Source organism: Homarus americanus, unplaced genomic scaffold, assembly GCF_018991925.1.
Source record: "Homarus americanus isolate GMGI-L3 unplaced genomic scaffold, GMGI_Hamer_2.0 scaffold6565, whole genome shotgun sequence".
NCBI lineage: Eukaryota > Metazoa > Arthropoda > Malacostraca > Decapoda > Nephropidae > Homarus > Homarus americanus.
The window spans coordinates 140,977-158,259 of NW_024752453.1; the positions used below are offsets into that span (position 1 = coordinate 140,977).

The window sequence follows — 17,283 nt, forward strand, 5'->3', positions numbered from 1 at the left end:
GTAAGTGAGTAAGTTCGGAGATTCATTCCTGTGATTCGGTTTTACTGCAGGGAGCAAGGCTTTGGTCAATGACTTTACATACAGGGAATACGTACTTGCTTTGGGTGTAAAAATATCGACTGTATACTCATCGTGAACCAACACGTGAAAAACTATCCCTACGCCTAAATAATCCTACTCTGTGCATAAGGATTACGATGAACATACCGTGAGCAGTCTTGATAACTGCTTCAGCTGGGATTGAGAAGCCGATTTCGTTGTGGGCGCGCAGTTCGATCCTGTAGTGGGTGTTGCTGCGCAGGCCGTCGATATTGTAAGTCGTCGAGCCGGGATATTCGACCACCTCGGTTGTCTTGGTCCCGGTGCTTTCCCAAGTTCCCGACACGTTGTGGACCTGTGAGTTCGGGACATTAAGATATCTCCAGAATCTCCTCGACTACAGTTTAAAATATCATATCCGACTGAAGACTTACAAATTCTTTTAAGAGGTTATGGGTTGTAGTAGACCCTACGGATGGTGCTTCATAGCCCTCGTAGTTGCACCACCTCAAACTAAGACCTAGTAAATGGTTCTTAATAAACCCCCTAAATTAATACTATACCCTAACCTAACCTTACCTTGAAGACATGCACCCTCTTATCCTGGCTTACGATACAGCATATACTGCAGTACTGTTTAAACTACACAATACTAAACGATACTCTTTTAATTTAACCTCGAGAGTATTTAAAGCACCACTCGAGCACTTACCTGGTAGTAGATGATCTGGAAGTAGTCAATCTTTTCACCATTATCAAGAGGAACTTGCCACTGTAGCATGTACTGATCAGGGTATGGCAATTCATTCACGGCTTTGTCTAGGTTGAAGATCAGAGGCTCCTCCGGCTGTGCTCGCCTGGGCATTTCTTCGGTCTGCAAAAGATATATGTAGTTTTAAAATGGCCAAAAAATGTGTGTGTTGGCTTCAGTACACCCTAACTTACTCTCAGGCTGGCATAATGCTATCAAACGCATCATTCCTGTTGCTTTTAACTGCTCCAAAATGTAGTTTCACAGACTTAGTTCACTAGTTATCAGGAATTAATGATCTGATGGCATTGATGGCTTCCCTTGGTCAAATTACCCTTTTCTTACTACCGTTTGTATATCTTCTTTATCTACATTATTTATACATCTGCAGTATGTGCAATAAACCTTAACTATGTACATTATTTATATACAGTACCTACACTCTGTATGTTTACTGTGTTCCAGCACAACTCAATATAAACTTGTATGATAATTTTACTTCCTGCTTAAACAGATTACAAGGGGTGTCTGCCGAGCCTAACACACTCCGAGAAGCATCGACTATATCCCGGGATGACTACGCTCGATATCGCTCGGGATAAAATCTTGGTGAACCGTAGTCAAACTTACCTTCTCACCACTCCACTGACCTCTTCCGGCCTCGCTACGGGCGGCAAAGCGGAACACGTACGTCTCCTGGGGCTTGAGTCCATCCAGGGTGTAAGTGGAACCTAAGAGTTAAAGTGTACAGAATAAAGCTTCCATTTACAGGTTAATTTATCATAAATGTCACCTGTAACAAAAGCTATAGTTTCAATGTATTTCTTTTATGAGTTTATCCTAACCTGACCATAGAGATAAAGAATTATTAGTAACCTTTACCTATCTTATCTAACAAAACCATACATAACCTTTACTATTTTTTATAAGATGTATTCTGTGATGGTTTTCCTCCTCTTCCACAACAAAGTATGTATGTATGTATGCACTGTATGTATGTATGTATGCACTGTATGTATGTATGTATGCACTGTATGTATGTATGTAACTATCTATCAACTCAACCAATCACCAGATATATTATAATTTCTCAAGCCCAAAATACAAAAAAAAAAATTGCACTAGATGTAAACCTTTAGTCCAGAAGCGTTCCTCGGACTCGTCCCAAGTCTCGCCCTGCAGACGGTACTGCACGAGGTATCCCTGAATGGGCAGTCCACCGTTATCCATGGGGCCTATGATATCCCAAGTGATGGTAGTTGCAGTTATCTTCTCGATCTGTGAAAGCCACCATCGTTCTCATTAGCTCGTCTGCTTAAAATTACAATCTTAGGCATGTGTATATGAGTTGGTCTGGGTGAGAAGGAAGGAAGAGTTGTATGAAGCATAATATTCATGAAAATATTACCAGCATGTATGAAAAAGTTATTCATCAAAAAATTACCAAAATGTATATAAATGTATCCACAAAAAATAAAAATATACACGAAAAGACCGTCAACTTTTTGGTTGCACTATTGAGGGGTATCAGAAATTATTTTAGACACGAGAAAAATTATCGTCGTCCGGTGTTAAAGTTACGATAAGACGCGTTACGTCGCCGGTCGTTTACCTTGGCGCTGGTAACCGTTCCTGGGGCATGGGCTTCCCTGAGTTCCAGATCCTGTTTTTCCGTTCCGAGCGTGTTGGTGGCCTGGCAGGTGTAAGTTCCAAAGTAGCTCTGGCTGACGGGGTTAACTTTGAGGACGCCAACGGGACCATGGCTTAGCAGTTGTAGATTTTGGTCGTTTGCGTCGACTTCTTGGTTACGAAGGTACCACTGAACTGTAGGATAGAAGGAGAAAAAAAAACTGGTTATTTTTCCATTCTTGTTAGTCCTTTTGTATAGTACTGTATCGAGTAGCCCATGTCCTGAAGGGTCAGCTGAAGACTACAACTTCCAGCTTATTTAACCTTAAGATTAAACCGCCTTAACACTAATCTTATCTAATTTAACCTAACCTAACTCACCCCAAGCAGTGTACAGGTGTTAAATTAGCTTCAGGTCATATCACATATTTATTACAAAATCAAAGTATTGTTTATGAAGAACAACACCCCAACTTATTCCACCTTAACATTAATTACCTTTAACACTAACCAAACCAAACCTAACCTAACCTAACCCCCAAGATGTTTTATTATTGGGTGAAATAAGCTTAACGGACTAATCTCTGGGTCGTCCAACACTCTCTATAAAAATCTCACTAGTTGCGTTGGGGATGGAGGTAACGAGGCAGGTGAGGTTGACGGGCTGTTGTTGCCATGACCACAGTTCATCGTAAGGTTGTTCCTCAAATGAAGGAGGGAACTCCACTGTGATGTGTCCCCAGGCCTGTGTCTCGCCACCTTCGGATTCGGCCGTGCAGGTGTAGAGGCCGTCGTCTTGGCGCATGACACCTCGGATCTTCATTCTAGGTGATGGATGTAAAACAATAGAATTACCTATGGTGGATGCAGAGAGAATAAAGAAGGGAAGCAGAACAAACAATGATGATTTTACTCAATATCTAACTATTTAAAAAACAAAAAATCTAATGACCAACAAACAGGTAATATATATGTCTCACACTGTTAAGAAACTTCAACCTCCAGTTACCTAAAAAAACAAACCAATCGCATTGTGCAAGTGTTCCGTAATGTGCCGTACCAGGTAGCATTACTTTACTGTTTCTTAACCACTGGTGTACAGGGTTACCTCTGTTAAATAAATCATCTTCCATCGGTCAAATATTAAAAGTGGCATCCTAGTATTGAAGTAGACAAAACATAAACCTATACTACGAGTTATTGAAAGATCTGGCTTCTCGACTCCTGGACGTGAATGAGTTTATTGTTCCAGGTAGATAATTGGACAAAATACTGTACCGTAATGCTTAATACTTACACCCCCATTGGTCGTCCCTGGTCGTCAATCTCCTGCGACACCTCAATTCTGTCGTCTTGGTTTATTCCGTTTAGGAAGGGATGCTCGTTTGTTTCCTTCTTGAACACCAGTTCTGGGGCTGGGTCACCTGTAGCGATGCACCTCAACTCTAAATCTTTATTAACCGATTGGGTAACGTTGATCAACTGTTCGATCTTGGGTTTGGTCAGAACCTGCAAGTTGGCCGATGCGACGGCGTCTCCCGCCGGGTTCGTTGCCGTGCACCGATAGGTGCCGGAATGTTCGGGTCGGAGATTCATTATTCTCAGGATGCCTTTCTCGTTGTCGACAAAGTAATCGGCGTTACTTTCGAGGGGTTCGTTATCATTGTTAACCCAGGCGTATGATGGGTTAGGCTTGCCAGTGGCTTTACAGTTGAAGGTGACAGAGTCTCTCTCGACACCCTTGGCATCTTCTGGGGGCGTGTCAATGACTGGGGGAATGTACACTTCCACCTGAATGTCTCTGTGTTCGATGGACCCCAACGCAGGCACGCGAGCGCGACACCGATACGTGCCTTCGTCTTCCTCCGTTACTTTTTTTATCAATACGCCATCTTGCTGGATGATGTGGTTGTCATCTGGAAGAGGAAATAACTTTAGACAAATCTCTACACATACAGTACAATGTAATTAACATATTCTCTCTCCACAATTCAAATGATAAAGAATAATTAATACTGTAGTGACATTACCATATACAACACTGATGAATAAGGTTAAAACATCAATGAAATAAGATGCAACGAACACGAGATTCTGGCACCGGATTGTAAAATTATAGAAAGAATGAAAAAAAAAAGGGAGCAAGCACAACACACAATTAGATAATACAAATAAGACTCGTAAGTAAACCTCGTCAACCGTACAGAAAAGGTAAATGAATCCGAGTTAGAGAATTGTATTGTACAATAAGGTCAGCACAACATAATATGAAGTAGAGCAATAATGTGTAGATTAAAGAATTGGTGACGTGTTAATGTTGCTCTTTAACTACCGTACTACTGAGGTCTTCAAGTACACAATATGAGATCAATTACAGTACAACTACTATCAGTAATAGTACTACAATATTACTACAAATACTACTGTACTGTACTATACTGTATTAACACAACAAAATAACAATGAATACTATTATTGTACCACAACAACAAAAATAATAATTACTACTATACTATTACAGTACTGTACTGTATTTATAAAACCAAAACCTTATACAGTACTGTAGTTCACACAATTCAACATGGCCATTTCTTAAACAACTTGAGCACAGCCACGACAGAACTTGTACAGTTGAACGTACCATTACTGAGGCGTACAAGGTCCTTCAGCCAATCAACAAGGGGCGATGGCTTGGCACTTGGAGAACAGCGAATCTTGGCCTCCGTTCCAATGTGGGGCGTCTGATGGGTGGGGGTGTCTCCAAAATCGATGTCCACTGTTGGCAAAATAGGAAAAATTAAACTGTGAATATATCTTTGTCTTATCCACAGAGCTTTATGTGTAATACTTTACTTTATCCTCTTCGCCACCGATTGGTTTGTTAGCCACTTGGGTAGTCGGTCAGGTCTTTTACACACTGTTGGCGAGTACTGGACATGAACAGTGTTGCTCATAATGATTAGTTAACATTTTGACAAAGGTGTAAGAGCCTAAATGTTTATCTAAATATCGTTGGCACTTACTGAATGACTCGACGGCCAAGCTAGCAGAGAGCTTCTGGTTGCCGGCGTAGGTGGCGGTGCAGTTGTATATCCCGGTGTCTTGTTCTTCGAGCTTGTTGATGAGCAGGTCGAGCTTACCAGGAGCTTCTAATCCCTCAAGGGTGATTATCCTGGTGGAACAGACAAGCTGGGTTGACACCGAGACTCATAAACAAGAACACAAATAAATGTATATACAAGAAGCAAAATATTGTAAGGTGGCAAGAGTTTGGCTCAAAAAATTGTCAAAGTTTTCAAGTTAAAAAATCTACAAGTATGGGTCAAACATTTTCTCTAATCATTTACATAATTATTTTTTCTCAATTATTTAAGAACTTTTTATTTCAAGATCTATTCCTACTACATCATATATAATATACTACATTGTAGCTAAACTGTATACTGTATATATATTTATTCAGTATAGATGTAATAGTGTATAATTCTAAATGATCAAATGAATGTTAATATTTGAACAGTATAGTTTTCAAGGAATAAATTACACTGTGTTGAGTTGGCTGTTCAAATATGTAAATACAAAAATTAATTCTGCTTGTGTTGAAAGCCTAATAATGTATACTGTACCTCCATAAAATAGAAGCATAGAGACTAATAAAAAATCACTGGAATATTGAAAAAGAGAAAAGGTGATGAACTCTTAATTTCTTTTGGCAAATACGCAAACTTGCTGAAGAAAAAAATACAGAGTTAATAAAAATTGTATTGCAAAAAGGATACAAATAAGTCTACAGTAATTGTTTTTTGTTTGTTTTTATATACTGTATATAGAGAATAATGTGATGATAAAATGCAGGTGAACACTATAATCACCTGTAATCGCTGAGCTATTCCCAAAATTGCTTCGTTAAGAACCAATTTTAAGCCAATGAAGCTGATTATTTGCTGGTTGTTTAAGTGAGAACCAAAACCACAGACAAGTATCCATATGGCCATTTTTCTTCTTCACTTTTGTACTAAATATCTAACTCGCTATAATTGTCATTCCTGATTAGTGGAAAGGGGCGGGAAAATATGGCTCGAGAGTTAATGCTGTAAAGACTAAAGTAATGGTTGCCTTCTAAATTGGAAATAAATCCTAAAATAAAATTATGGTAGACAACAGGGGATCTTAAACTAGTGAAAAACATTGTTTATTTGTGAAGAAACATTAGCTGTGATGGTTGATATTTGGAAGAAATCTTTAACTAAAATAGGGTAAGCAAAAGCAGCATTTAATAATCTAAAAGACCTAATGAAATGACGTTAACTTCAATTGGGTAGAAAAAAAAGGTCTGGTGAAAGATTTTATATGGCCAGGACTGATGTACGGGTCAGAAGCGTGGACCACTTTCAGCAGACACCAGAAAGATGTTGGGAGCCTTTGATATGTGGTGTTACAGGCAAATATTAAGAATAAGCTACACTGACAGGAAAACAAATGAAGAAGTATTAATATTAGCAAAAACTTTAAGAGATAAACTTGAAATGTATAGAAAAAGAAAAATTAGATACGTTGGTCATATATTTAAGGACGAGGGGATAACAGATATATTAATGGGCAAAGTTGAGGGTCCCCCAGTGAGATACAAAACCATGGCGGATTGATAATGACAACCCGAGAATGTTTAAGAAAGGAGTACCGGGGTTGCCAAAACTCGGATATGAGGTTGGTACTCCGATTGACTGATTTCCATTCAATTATTGATTTGGTTAAGTACATACGGTGTCTGTATTCAAATTAATCTACCAATTACCCAACCGATCAACCGATCAATCAGACGTTAAATTCGCGGTTCTTCTCGGTCCGTCGCTGCGTTGCCGAGAGTCACTTAACAGCCAGCAATCAATCGAGAAATTGTAACAGTCGCTTAGAACGCCATGATGTACGTGAGGCGGCTCCCTAACTGTGTCACTGGCTGAGAAATTATTGTCATGTGTCTCAGTGACAGAACATTAAGGCATTATATTGAGATTGAAATTCAGAGAAGAAAAATCCTCTAGCAAACTCAAGCAAGAGATTCTTATATATTAGTCTGTGTTATCATTCCATTGTTGAAATACATTAGAGGTAGATTGGTAAAATTGTCTCCAAAATTAGAAAGCCAACGTGCACACACACACATCCACAGGTTTAGCTTCAGTGAGGAGGTAAAGTTTAATCTATTTTTTTCCATCTATATCCAATATAAACATTTATTATTTTTATGAGGAAATTTGTCTTTTGTTGTCTTAATCCAGTGACTAGGAAGACTGAGTAGTGCTGTACTAAGTCATCGTTCATTACCTATCTGCAGTGTTTCTGAGCCTGTGAAACTTTATTAAATATTATGTAGTACAAATTATTGAAATCTTTTACAACTACAGAACACAATTATATTTTGTTTCTAATCTAATATTGTATTGTAATTTAACCAAGTCTTACCAGCACTAAATACTCTCTTTCTAATATTTTGATGACAATCCCATTACAAATTATTCATGCTAGAATGTGATAAAAGCTAATGATGAAGTAATGCATATTTAGCTTAACTGGTTAGCCATGGAGACAGGTGGCAGCACCACAACCCTCGGATGGTTCAACGCCGTCAGTGATGGTGACACGCACCAGTACTGACGGTGAGACTACCATAGTGAGCTGTTAACATGACAAACACTCCGCCATCCTAACACCATGACTCACTGTAACTACCATGAATTGCCATTTGTTGCCTGTATGGTGACACTTCAACTATACACCAACCAGACTGCCCATGCAAATCTCAACTAACTGTTAGGGTCTAAACATGTTAGTCTCAGGTCCTAGCAGCACCACAGTAAGGGATCTGGCCAGGCTCTGTCTCTACACTGTGGGGTGGTAAGTTCACGGTACACCTAGATGCTGACGCCCACCTAACAGTCATGCAACAAAGGCATGCAAACGTACTATCATTTCGCCGATTTGGAACTTTGAGTATCATAGGCCAAAATTCTGAACAGGAATAACAGCATGCCAATTCATGGCAAAACTGATGCATTACACTGGCATTCCATACATAAATAATTAATGATAAACCTATGGCACATAATCCACTAGGGTGCATTACTCCTCAAACCTGCTCTATGCATCAGAATTTGGACCCAAATTTGGGTATTTTTTTAACTGCACTGTGTTTAAGATGAAATTGATAGCACAAGTAAACTGGTCAGTAAAATAATGAGCAGCCAGCAAGGCCCAGCATGTACGGTACATGTTCCGCAACAGAGGCAAGATGTCCGGTCAGCGTACTCCAGAGACCCAGAACCTTGGTGGGAGAAGTGTCTTGTGTTGCCTCTACATCACAGTAACTGATACTCATCACTTGTCTCCTCCTCGTGAGTGACAGTTTCTACTTGGTGGCAAAACCATATAATAAAAATAAATAAATACATATAATTATAAAATATGACTTGAGTCTTATGCTTACTGGTACAGTACACACAGGTTGTATGTTTGTGTGTGTGTGTAACATGCAAGCATATGCACATACACTCAACAAGCACTGAAATAACCACAATCACACTTATTGTTCACTCATATAAAACAGCAAGCATACTGACTGACTGACTGACTGACTGACAGACAGACAGACAGACAGACAGTCCATTCATATAAAAGACCAAACCTGTTGACACACACACACACACACACACACACACACACATATGTACAGGAGACCAAACATATCAACACACACACAACCAAACTTCACTGCTTATCTAAACCAAACCCAGAATAGGACAGACAAGTGGGCTTTCTCTCCCAGCCCTCAATATATAACTGATAATGATGAATGGAACGTAACAAAGGTCAGAAATATAGTACATGACCTGGATATTGGGTTTCTCGAGGTTGAACAGCCAATATGGGTACTTATTAGGGTATATTAATTTGAATATTGGCCTTCCCCTCCTCACTTTATACCACCCTAATGCTTACCTAATCTACCCTAATGTAACTTATTACTGTACTGTATTTACCATAACCCTATCTACCCTAAGCTAATCTAACACAAACCTAACCTAACCTACTATAATTATCAGGTGAAATGAGCTGCCTCACTTTTAAAACATATTTTCTCTTATTAATGAACTCAAGATTGTCCAAAGTTTGAGTTTTATGTAGTGGTGATAACTATATTACCTCCATATATATTAGTTAAGTTATTTGATGTAGCACTAACTGTAAACTAGAAGACATGATGTGTGGTATATGAAAACACCTATGAGATAAAGCTATTGTATGAGGGAGGAAGTGGCTGATGGAATGAACTGTGGGGCTGAGAGATGACAGAATATCAGGTTACACAAGTCACTTCCACCTACCACCACCCTTAACTTGTCTACGCTAATTCGACATATTGTGCACCTACTGCTATTGTCAATAACCCTCAATTACCATACTGTATTCCAATGACTTTAGGTGATTACAAGTCGAATATGTGAATTAAACAGATTGAGTTTTGACCACACTTTAACCTAACCCTCTCACCAGAACCTAACCATACTCTGTAGACTTTACATTCTAAGTCAAATAAACTGAGCATTAAAGTATTTTATGTACGTTTTAGTTATAGTTACGGATCACCTGAAGAATCTCCACAACCCCAGCTTATTTCACCTAAAGGTCAACCACCCTAATGCTATTTGCTTAGGTTAGGTTAGGTAAGCGATAAGGTTGGTTAATCTTTAGGTGAAATAAGCTGGGGTGGATGTTCTTCAAGTGATCCTTACCTGGAGGAGGATAAATGGGGAAATGTCATTATATTTGGGCCTTTTAGAACAGCCATGGGAATACTGGAGTCAGAACGCTGTAATTCTTCCACCAATTAGTAAGCAATACAGTATATTTAGGGTATGATTTTACTTAATTAGACTTCTATAATGATCCTAATTATCTAACCGCTAAAATAAAATTAAAATAATTAGGACAACACTTTTTTCGATGCTTATTTCTATAAAGGCCATAGAACAACACCCAAATGTGGAAGTTTGAGACAAGGAAAAAATATATGAACTGTTCTTCAAGCACAATAAAATGTGTTCTACCGATAATGTTCTCGAGGTTATTAAGTTTTAAAATGGGTCGGATATTTATTTTGTCTCTGGGTCGATGCATACTGTCACAAATAGTCGGCTACCACATAAAACACCATCTTTAAAAGTGCCATTAATGTGTGGGTGTGTTTGGTGTGTTTGTTGGTGCTAAGGTGAAACATCTATACTACGTAACCAAAAACACCGCTTAATTTGTAGCCTCAAGACTTTACTTTTTTTTTTACTTTTATTATTTTTACATAATTAAACCAACAACATATTTATTTTACTGCTAAATTCCTTCATCTATGTATACAGTGACGGTGTGTAATGTGGTGTTACTGCTTCTGGTGCTAAAGGTTCCATTAAGGACAAGCTAAGTGAGGTATTATACTGGGTAATGTGTGGGAGGCCATGGCTAAGGGAGGGGTAGGAGGAACAACTGGGCACCTCACTCTCTCTCAAAACTTTTGCTACAACATGCTCTACCACGGCTCAATCCTCCCTCCCCTCACATCTTCACTACACTACCTTCACCTCTCACTTACACCGAGGAATATTTTTAAGTGTATGTGTTATGTGTGTGGCAAGACCATCATTTGTCGACTTATAATACACGGGCAGGTATTAAATACGGGATGCTTAATAAAATGCGAGATTATGTTTCTATATACGGTCAAGTGTCCGCTTAACCTACACGATGCGTTCAGTCAAACCCGGAACGTTAAGCGAACACCCACTGTATACCTCAAACACCAAGTACAGCGGGACATTTTGGGATGCAGGTCCGGCTAAAAAAATAGGTTACATTTGCATTCTCGTTCACTAAGACTGGCTAGGGTTCTCTCTCTCTCCGCTACACCCTCGACTTAAAGCACTCGTTGCCAAGCAGGGGGGGAGGGTTAAGTGATATCACAACCCCTCCTCCCAGGCTGGTGTAATTTGGGGGGGGAAGGGGGTGATGGGTTTATAGCAGGGGTATTAAGTGAGGAGGGGGTAAGGCAGGGGGCTACAGAATAAGGAGGGGTGGGTTGGGAGGGGGAGGTGGAAGGGTGTTGCAGCAGGGATGATGGGCGGGAAGGGAGGAGGGGGAGAGGGGGTGACAGCCATAACCTCCTTACAAGACAGGAGGGGGAGGAGGAGTCAGTTGATAGTCGAGCTTGTAACAGTTTAGCATCACCTGAGGGGGGAGGAGTTACAGTAGATGGGGGGAGAGGGGGGCGGGTGGGAAGGTGGGTGGAGAGGTAACCCGCCAGAGCAGCGCACCACCCACAGCCTACCTGCGAGGCCTGTCGCCGCGGAAATAAAGGGGAAAAAAACAGGAAAAAGCAAAAGATCAAGTCACACGGTTTGAAGAGGAGGTGTAGATTAGAATCCAAACACCCCAATGACAATAAGTGGCATTATAGCCTGTGTTTGAATCAATTAAAAGAGTATATAAGACATTAGAGAATAATTAATAAAAATAAAGCTGAAGTATTATTATTATTGTTATTAATTTTAGTTAATAATATAGTAAAGAAATAATTCATGATGTGTACAATAAAATATCAATCAGTATACATGATGTACCACCAGACCATTTGTTGTGGTTACCTACCTACCACAATCCTGGCCCCTACCACTAGCTAGCTAACACCATCCTGGCCCCTACCACTAGCTAGCTAACACCATCCTGGCCCCTACCACTAGCTAGCTACCACCATCCTGGCCCCTAACACTAGCTAGCTACCACCATCCTGGCCCTACCACTAGCTAGCTACCACCATCCTGGCCCCTACCACTAGCTAGCTAACACCATCCTGGCTCCCTACCACTAGCTAGCTACCATCCTGGCCCCTACCACTAGCTAGCTACCACCATCCTGGCCCCACCATACCACTAGCTAGCTACCACCATCCTGGCCCCTACCACTAGCTAGCTAACACCATCCTGGCTCCCTACCATTAGCTAGCTACCACTATCCTGGCCGCTACCACTATCCTGGCCCCTACCACTAGCTAGGTACCACAATCCTGGCTCCCTACCATTAGCTAGCTACCACTATCCTGGCCCCTATCACTAGCTAGCTACCACCATCCTGGCTCCTACTAGCTCACTAACCACCCTCCCTCCATGCTACCCCCTCCCTCCTCCTATCTCTCCCGTCTCTCCACTGATAATTTCCTTCCGCCTCTCTCTCATTATTCCACTTGTGTCTGTCTCTTATGTTCTGTCTGTCTGTCCCTGTCTACTTGTGATTGTCATTCTTCGTTTCACTCTCTCTCCTCACACCCTCCCTCTCTCCTCCTCCAGCACTCCCTCTCTTCTCCTCCAGCACTCCCTCTCTTCTCCTCCAGCACTCCCTCTCTTCTCCACCCCCTCACTCCACTCCCGGGTGAGCTTAGTCCCCATCCACCACATAATCCAACGCCTACAATGTAACCCTGATCTTACAGTCAACAATGTCATAAACCGACCTTGACCTAGTCTCTGCTGCCGCCACCACACTCTAACCACCATACTGCATCACACTCCATTACATTGCATCACACTATACCACACTGCATCACACTCCACCATACTGCATCACATTCCACCACACTGCATCACACTCCACCATACTGCATCACACTCCACCACACTGCATCACACTCTACCACACTGCATCACATTCCACCATACTGCATCACATTCCACCACACTGCATCACACTCCACCACACACACACTGTACTAAAGTCTACCACGCTCCTTCCTCTATCACCACAACCCACTGTACCACCATACCACATGACCACACATCACCACTACTACCACACACGTCACCGTAACACAATGCCAGCACCACACACCGTCTTGGCATTGGTGTAAGGGAGGGACACACACACACACACACACACACGGGGTAGGGGGGGCTGAGTGTGTGCACCTTATCATGACCATCTACCCGAAGCTGGTCCTCTTGCCTACCCTGACAAGACTGACTCTCTCTCTCTCCACCTTAAAAAACCCCCATCCCCCTTATTCCTTTTCATCCTTCCTAACACCCCCTCCCTAATCCTCCCCATCCCTCCTCATCCTTCCTAACACCTCTCTACTCCTCCCCATACCTCCAAACACCCCATCCCTTCCCCCCCACTAACATATAAGAAGACTTTAAATGGGAAAAGTAAAATACGACCGTCGTATCTGACTTACGTCCCGTCACTGTTGGGGATGTCCCTTCCATTGGGACCTGACCATTTCATCTCTGTCACTAGTTCAGAATCGTCGACGTTAGCGGTGCAGGAGACGTAGACCGCCTGCCCCCGCGCCTTCAGTATACTGGAGGGTAAGAGGTCCAAGGTTGGTTCCTGCGCCACGCTCACTGTAAAGCAAAAGAGAGTTGAGGTGCGGTCAGTTAAATCATGATCTGTGTGTGTGTGTGTGTGTAGTAAAGTAATGTTGATATGGTAACAATAACAACAAGAATGGCTTAAACAATGTGAATAATGAAACCAACAATAACAATAACCCCCTAGAGCTGATGCCAACGAGTATTTTTTTTTTTTCATACGGGTTCATGGGATAGGGCCACAGTATAGGGCCACGCTACGGGGTCACGAAATAGGGACACATTACGCGGTCATGGGATAGGGCCACACTACGAGATCACAAAATGGGCCACACTAGGGGATCATGGCATGGGGCCACATTACGGGGTCACGAGATGGGCCACACTACGGGTTCATGGGATAGGGCCACAGTACAGGGTCACTAGATGGGTCACACTACGGGATAGGGCCACACTACAGGTTCGGGCCACATTACAGGTTCATGGGATAGGCCCACACTACATCGTCGACTTACACGCGATGATAATGGCCACGTGAACGAAGAAGGCCATGGTGGGCGGATATGTGGACGAGATGGGGGGTGTGTGGCCACCTCAGACACCCTTATCTTGGCCATCAGCTGTGTCTTGTGGCCCCGCCTACCCAACCCTCACTCCGACAAGCAAATCCAGGAACCACTCCAGAGGGAAATACAACTTTACCGATATTATTTCTTTTAGTTTCAAATTACAGCAAAATGAAAAATAATCCTGTATTTTGTATTGCTTTTCAGGGATAAAATACAGTCCTGGAATACATAAATGACTGTATTGCTGTATTTTTCTTTGGTAATTATATAATGTTTTAGTGCATGGTAAATACACCTTAGGACTTACACGCCATTAAACTCATAACTTCAACAAGATGAGTCATGATGAATCTTGTTTACGTGTGTTTTTCAAGACGTAAACATTGGTTATTGTTATAAGTCACTAACACCAGTTTTAAGTCACCTGTTGAGGCCTAATACACAACAGGTACACGTCACGTAGTTTGTAACATCTACGTGGGTGTGTGGGCACGTGGGTGGTGGGCACGGGTATGTGGACGAGTCACTCCGCCTCGGATGAGAGACCTCCCGAGACTGGCATCACCTATCTGTAACCTACCTCACCCCTCCCAACCCCTACCCTTCTTCAGATCCTCCGGCACCCCTACCCTCCCCCAGGTCCTCTCCCCACCCTTATTCTCCCCCCTCCACCATTGATATAATAAAACACCTGGACTCGGGAACCAAAAAGAATATAGTCTAGTGCATCGCCACGTTTTGTGATTGGTCAGCTGCACGTGCTTCAGGTTGACTGGTGGGCGGGGCTAACAAGTGCCTCTTGGCGTTCCGGTTGCCCGCCATCTACTGATAAGAACACCGATGACCCCTCCCCCTCCCCACCACACCTACCCCTCCCTCATAATTCAGGTCCCAGCAAAGAGTTAAGTAAAATAACAAACAAAGAAATTACTTGTTGCCACATGTCAACATCACAGTGGGAATATAAGAACCCCACCACCACAATCCCTCCAGCCCCCCCACCCCAGCCCTTCTCCTTCCAGCCCCTCCTCCTTGAAACCCTGGGTCAACATCGCACCTTCTGCTGCTCCTGAAGGTAGAGGACACCACGTCTTCCTCCTGCTGGCGACAGAGGTCAAGGTCGTGAGGTGAGGTGATGCTGGGTTACGTCCGACCCCCCCCCCCCTCACCCTACCTCCTCAGGGGCTATAGATCGGCCAAGACAAAAGTGTGTGTGTGGGGGAGGGGGAAAGGGAGGAATCTGTCGCGTCCAGCACATCCTGAAGCCTGTTGTCACGTCTTATAAATACTACCACAACTACTACCACAACTACAACCACAACTACTACCACAACTACTACCACAACTACTACTACCACAACTACTACTACACATCCTTAACCACACGGTGACAGGTTAATTAAGGTAAACATTATAAAGTTAACACATTACTAAGTTAACATCTCCGGCCAGGTAACTAACTACATGTGTTAGGGAGACGTGAACGCCACAATTAAGTGCCATAGTGCCATAATTAAGTGCCATGGTGCCATAACTGTCAGCGAGAGGGGGAAGGAAAGGAAGAGAAAATGTAGAAGGAGTTAGGAGAAAGAAGGAAGATGTTATAAAAAGGGGATAAAGAGGAGGAAAAGGGGGAAACAAAAGCCTAGGCCTACAGAGGGGATGCCTACGTAATCACCCTTATAACGAGGGGAAATAATCCATAGCGGTATTTTTCTCTTCCGTTATCTTTGCTGACAGTTCTGGGAGCAGCTCACAGGCCCTAGGAGATCACTAAATATCTCACTTTCTCTCTCTCTCTTTCTCTCATTTTCTCTCTCTACCTTATCTATCTATCTACCTATCTATCAATGTAGCTTGATAGATAATTACCATAATAACCTTTACTATTTATGAGAGGAATTCACCATGTGCTTGGTGTGTGTTTCATGGGGAAGGGGGAGGGTATGATGAGAGGGGGACACGTGTTTTAGCTCAAGTGGGAAGGGGAGGGGGGGGTAAAGGGGAGGGGTTTAGCGCAGGGAGCTCTTCAGGTGCTTGACGGCTCTCACGGAGCCTCCTTCAGTATCCACGTCGACCCCACACAATATATCTGATTGTGACCCACACCCTACGAGACACCCCACCCCACTCCGCCCATTCCCAGACACTCTCCCCTAACTTCCACCACACCAACCCCCCTCTCTCTCTCTCTCTCTCTCTCCTCTCTCTCTCTCTCTTTCTCTCTCTCCTTTAAACATAGCGTCAAAAATACCCAAAAGACTTGACTGACGACCGAATACAATCCCGCCTACATTCTCCTTCCTTTCTTCCTTCTTCCTTCCTTCCTTCCTTCCCCATCTTCAGTTAAAGAAGAATATAAAGGAGAGAAAGGTTAGAGAAGGGATCAAGGGAAGGAGGAGGTAAGAAAGAAAAAGAAAGAGGAAAGGAAGATGAGAGAAATAAGAAGAAAAAGGAAGGAGGGAGGAAGAAGAAAGGAAGAGAAGACAGCCAGGTGGGACGGAAGAAGTACTCAAGTTACCATGAGAGCGTGACCTACACACACACACACACACACACACACACACACACACACACACACACACACACACACACACACACACACACACACACACACACACACACAGCACAGGTAATACAAACAATATACATAGAATAAGTAGACAGACAATGTATATAGACCAATATTGGACAACAAAGCCAAGCCAACACTTCCTTAGCAATCGTCAGGGGCGGAGAGAGGCCGCAAGAGCGCTAAATAATGGAACACTGAAGCCACGAGTGTTTGTATAATCCTCTTCAGTTCACAAAAGGCGTCCTGGGGAGCCTCGGATCGGGCTCCGTTTTCTATGATACACTACCATCACCAACCAGAGAAAACGGAGGT

The 17,283-nt window shown here is 42.5% G+C and overlaps 1 protein-coding gene across 10 annotated transcripts in view; it reads right to left on the minus strand.

Annotated features, from left to right (window-relative positions):
- LOC121855095 (fasciclin-2-like) overlaps positions 1 to 17,283 on the minus strand; it is a 120,825-nt gene that overhangs the window by 27,095 nt on the left and 76,447 nt on the right. For 9 of the 10 annotated variants that reach the window (XM_042349932.1, XM_042349931.1, XM_042349935.1 and 6 more), the window contains 11 exons: positions 13,692 to 13,860; positions 11,793 to 11,801; positions 5,443 to 5,591; positions 5,061 to 5,195; positions 3,717 to 4,335; positions 3,038 to 3,243; positions 2,403 to 2,614; positions 1,924 to 2,068; positions 1,421 to 1,521; positions 752 to 913; positions 208 to 394 (listed from right to left, as the gene is read on the minus strand). In XM_042349932.1, coding sequence (XP_042205866.1) covers positions 208 to 394; positions 752 to 913; positions 1,421 to 1,521; positions 1,924 to 2,068; positions 2,403 to 2,614; positions 3,038 to 3,243; positions 3,717 to 4,335; positions 5,061 to 5,195; positions 5,443 to 5,591; positions 11,793 to 11,801; positions 13,692 to 13,860 — 2,094 coding nt within the window. The remainder of the gene's footprint in view (positions 1 to 207; positions 395 to 751; positions 914 to 1,420; positions 1,522 to 1,923; positions 2,069 to 2,402; positions 2,615 to 3,037; positions 3,244 to 3,716; positions 4,336 to 5,060; positions 5,196 to 5,442; positions 5,592 to 11,792; positions 11,802 to 13,691; positions 13,861 to 17,283) is intronic. The other variant, XM_042349930.1, reaches the window with a different exon arrangement.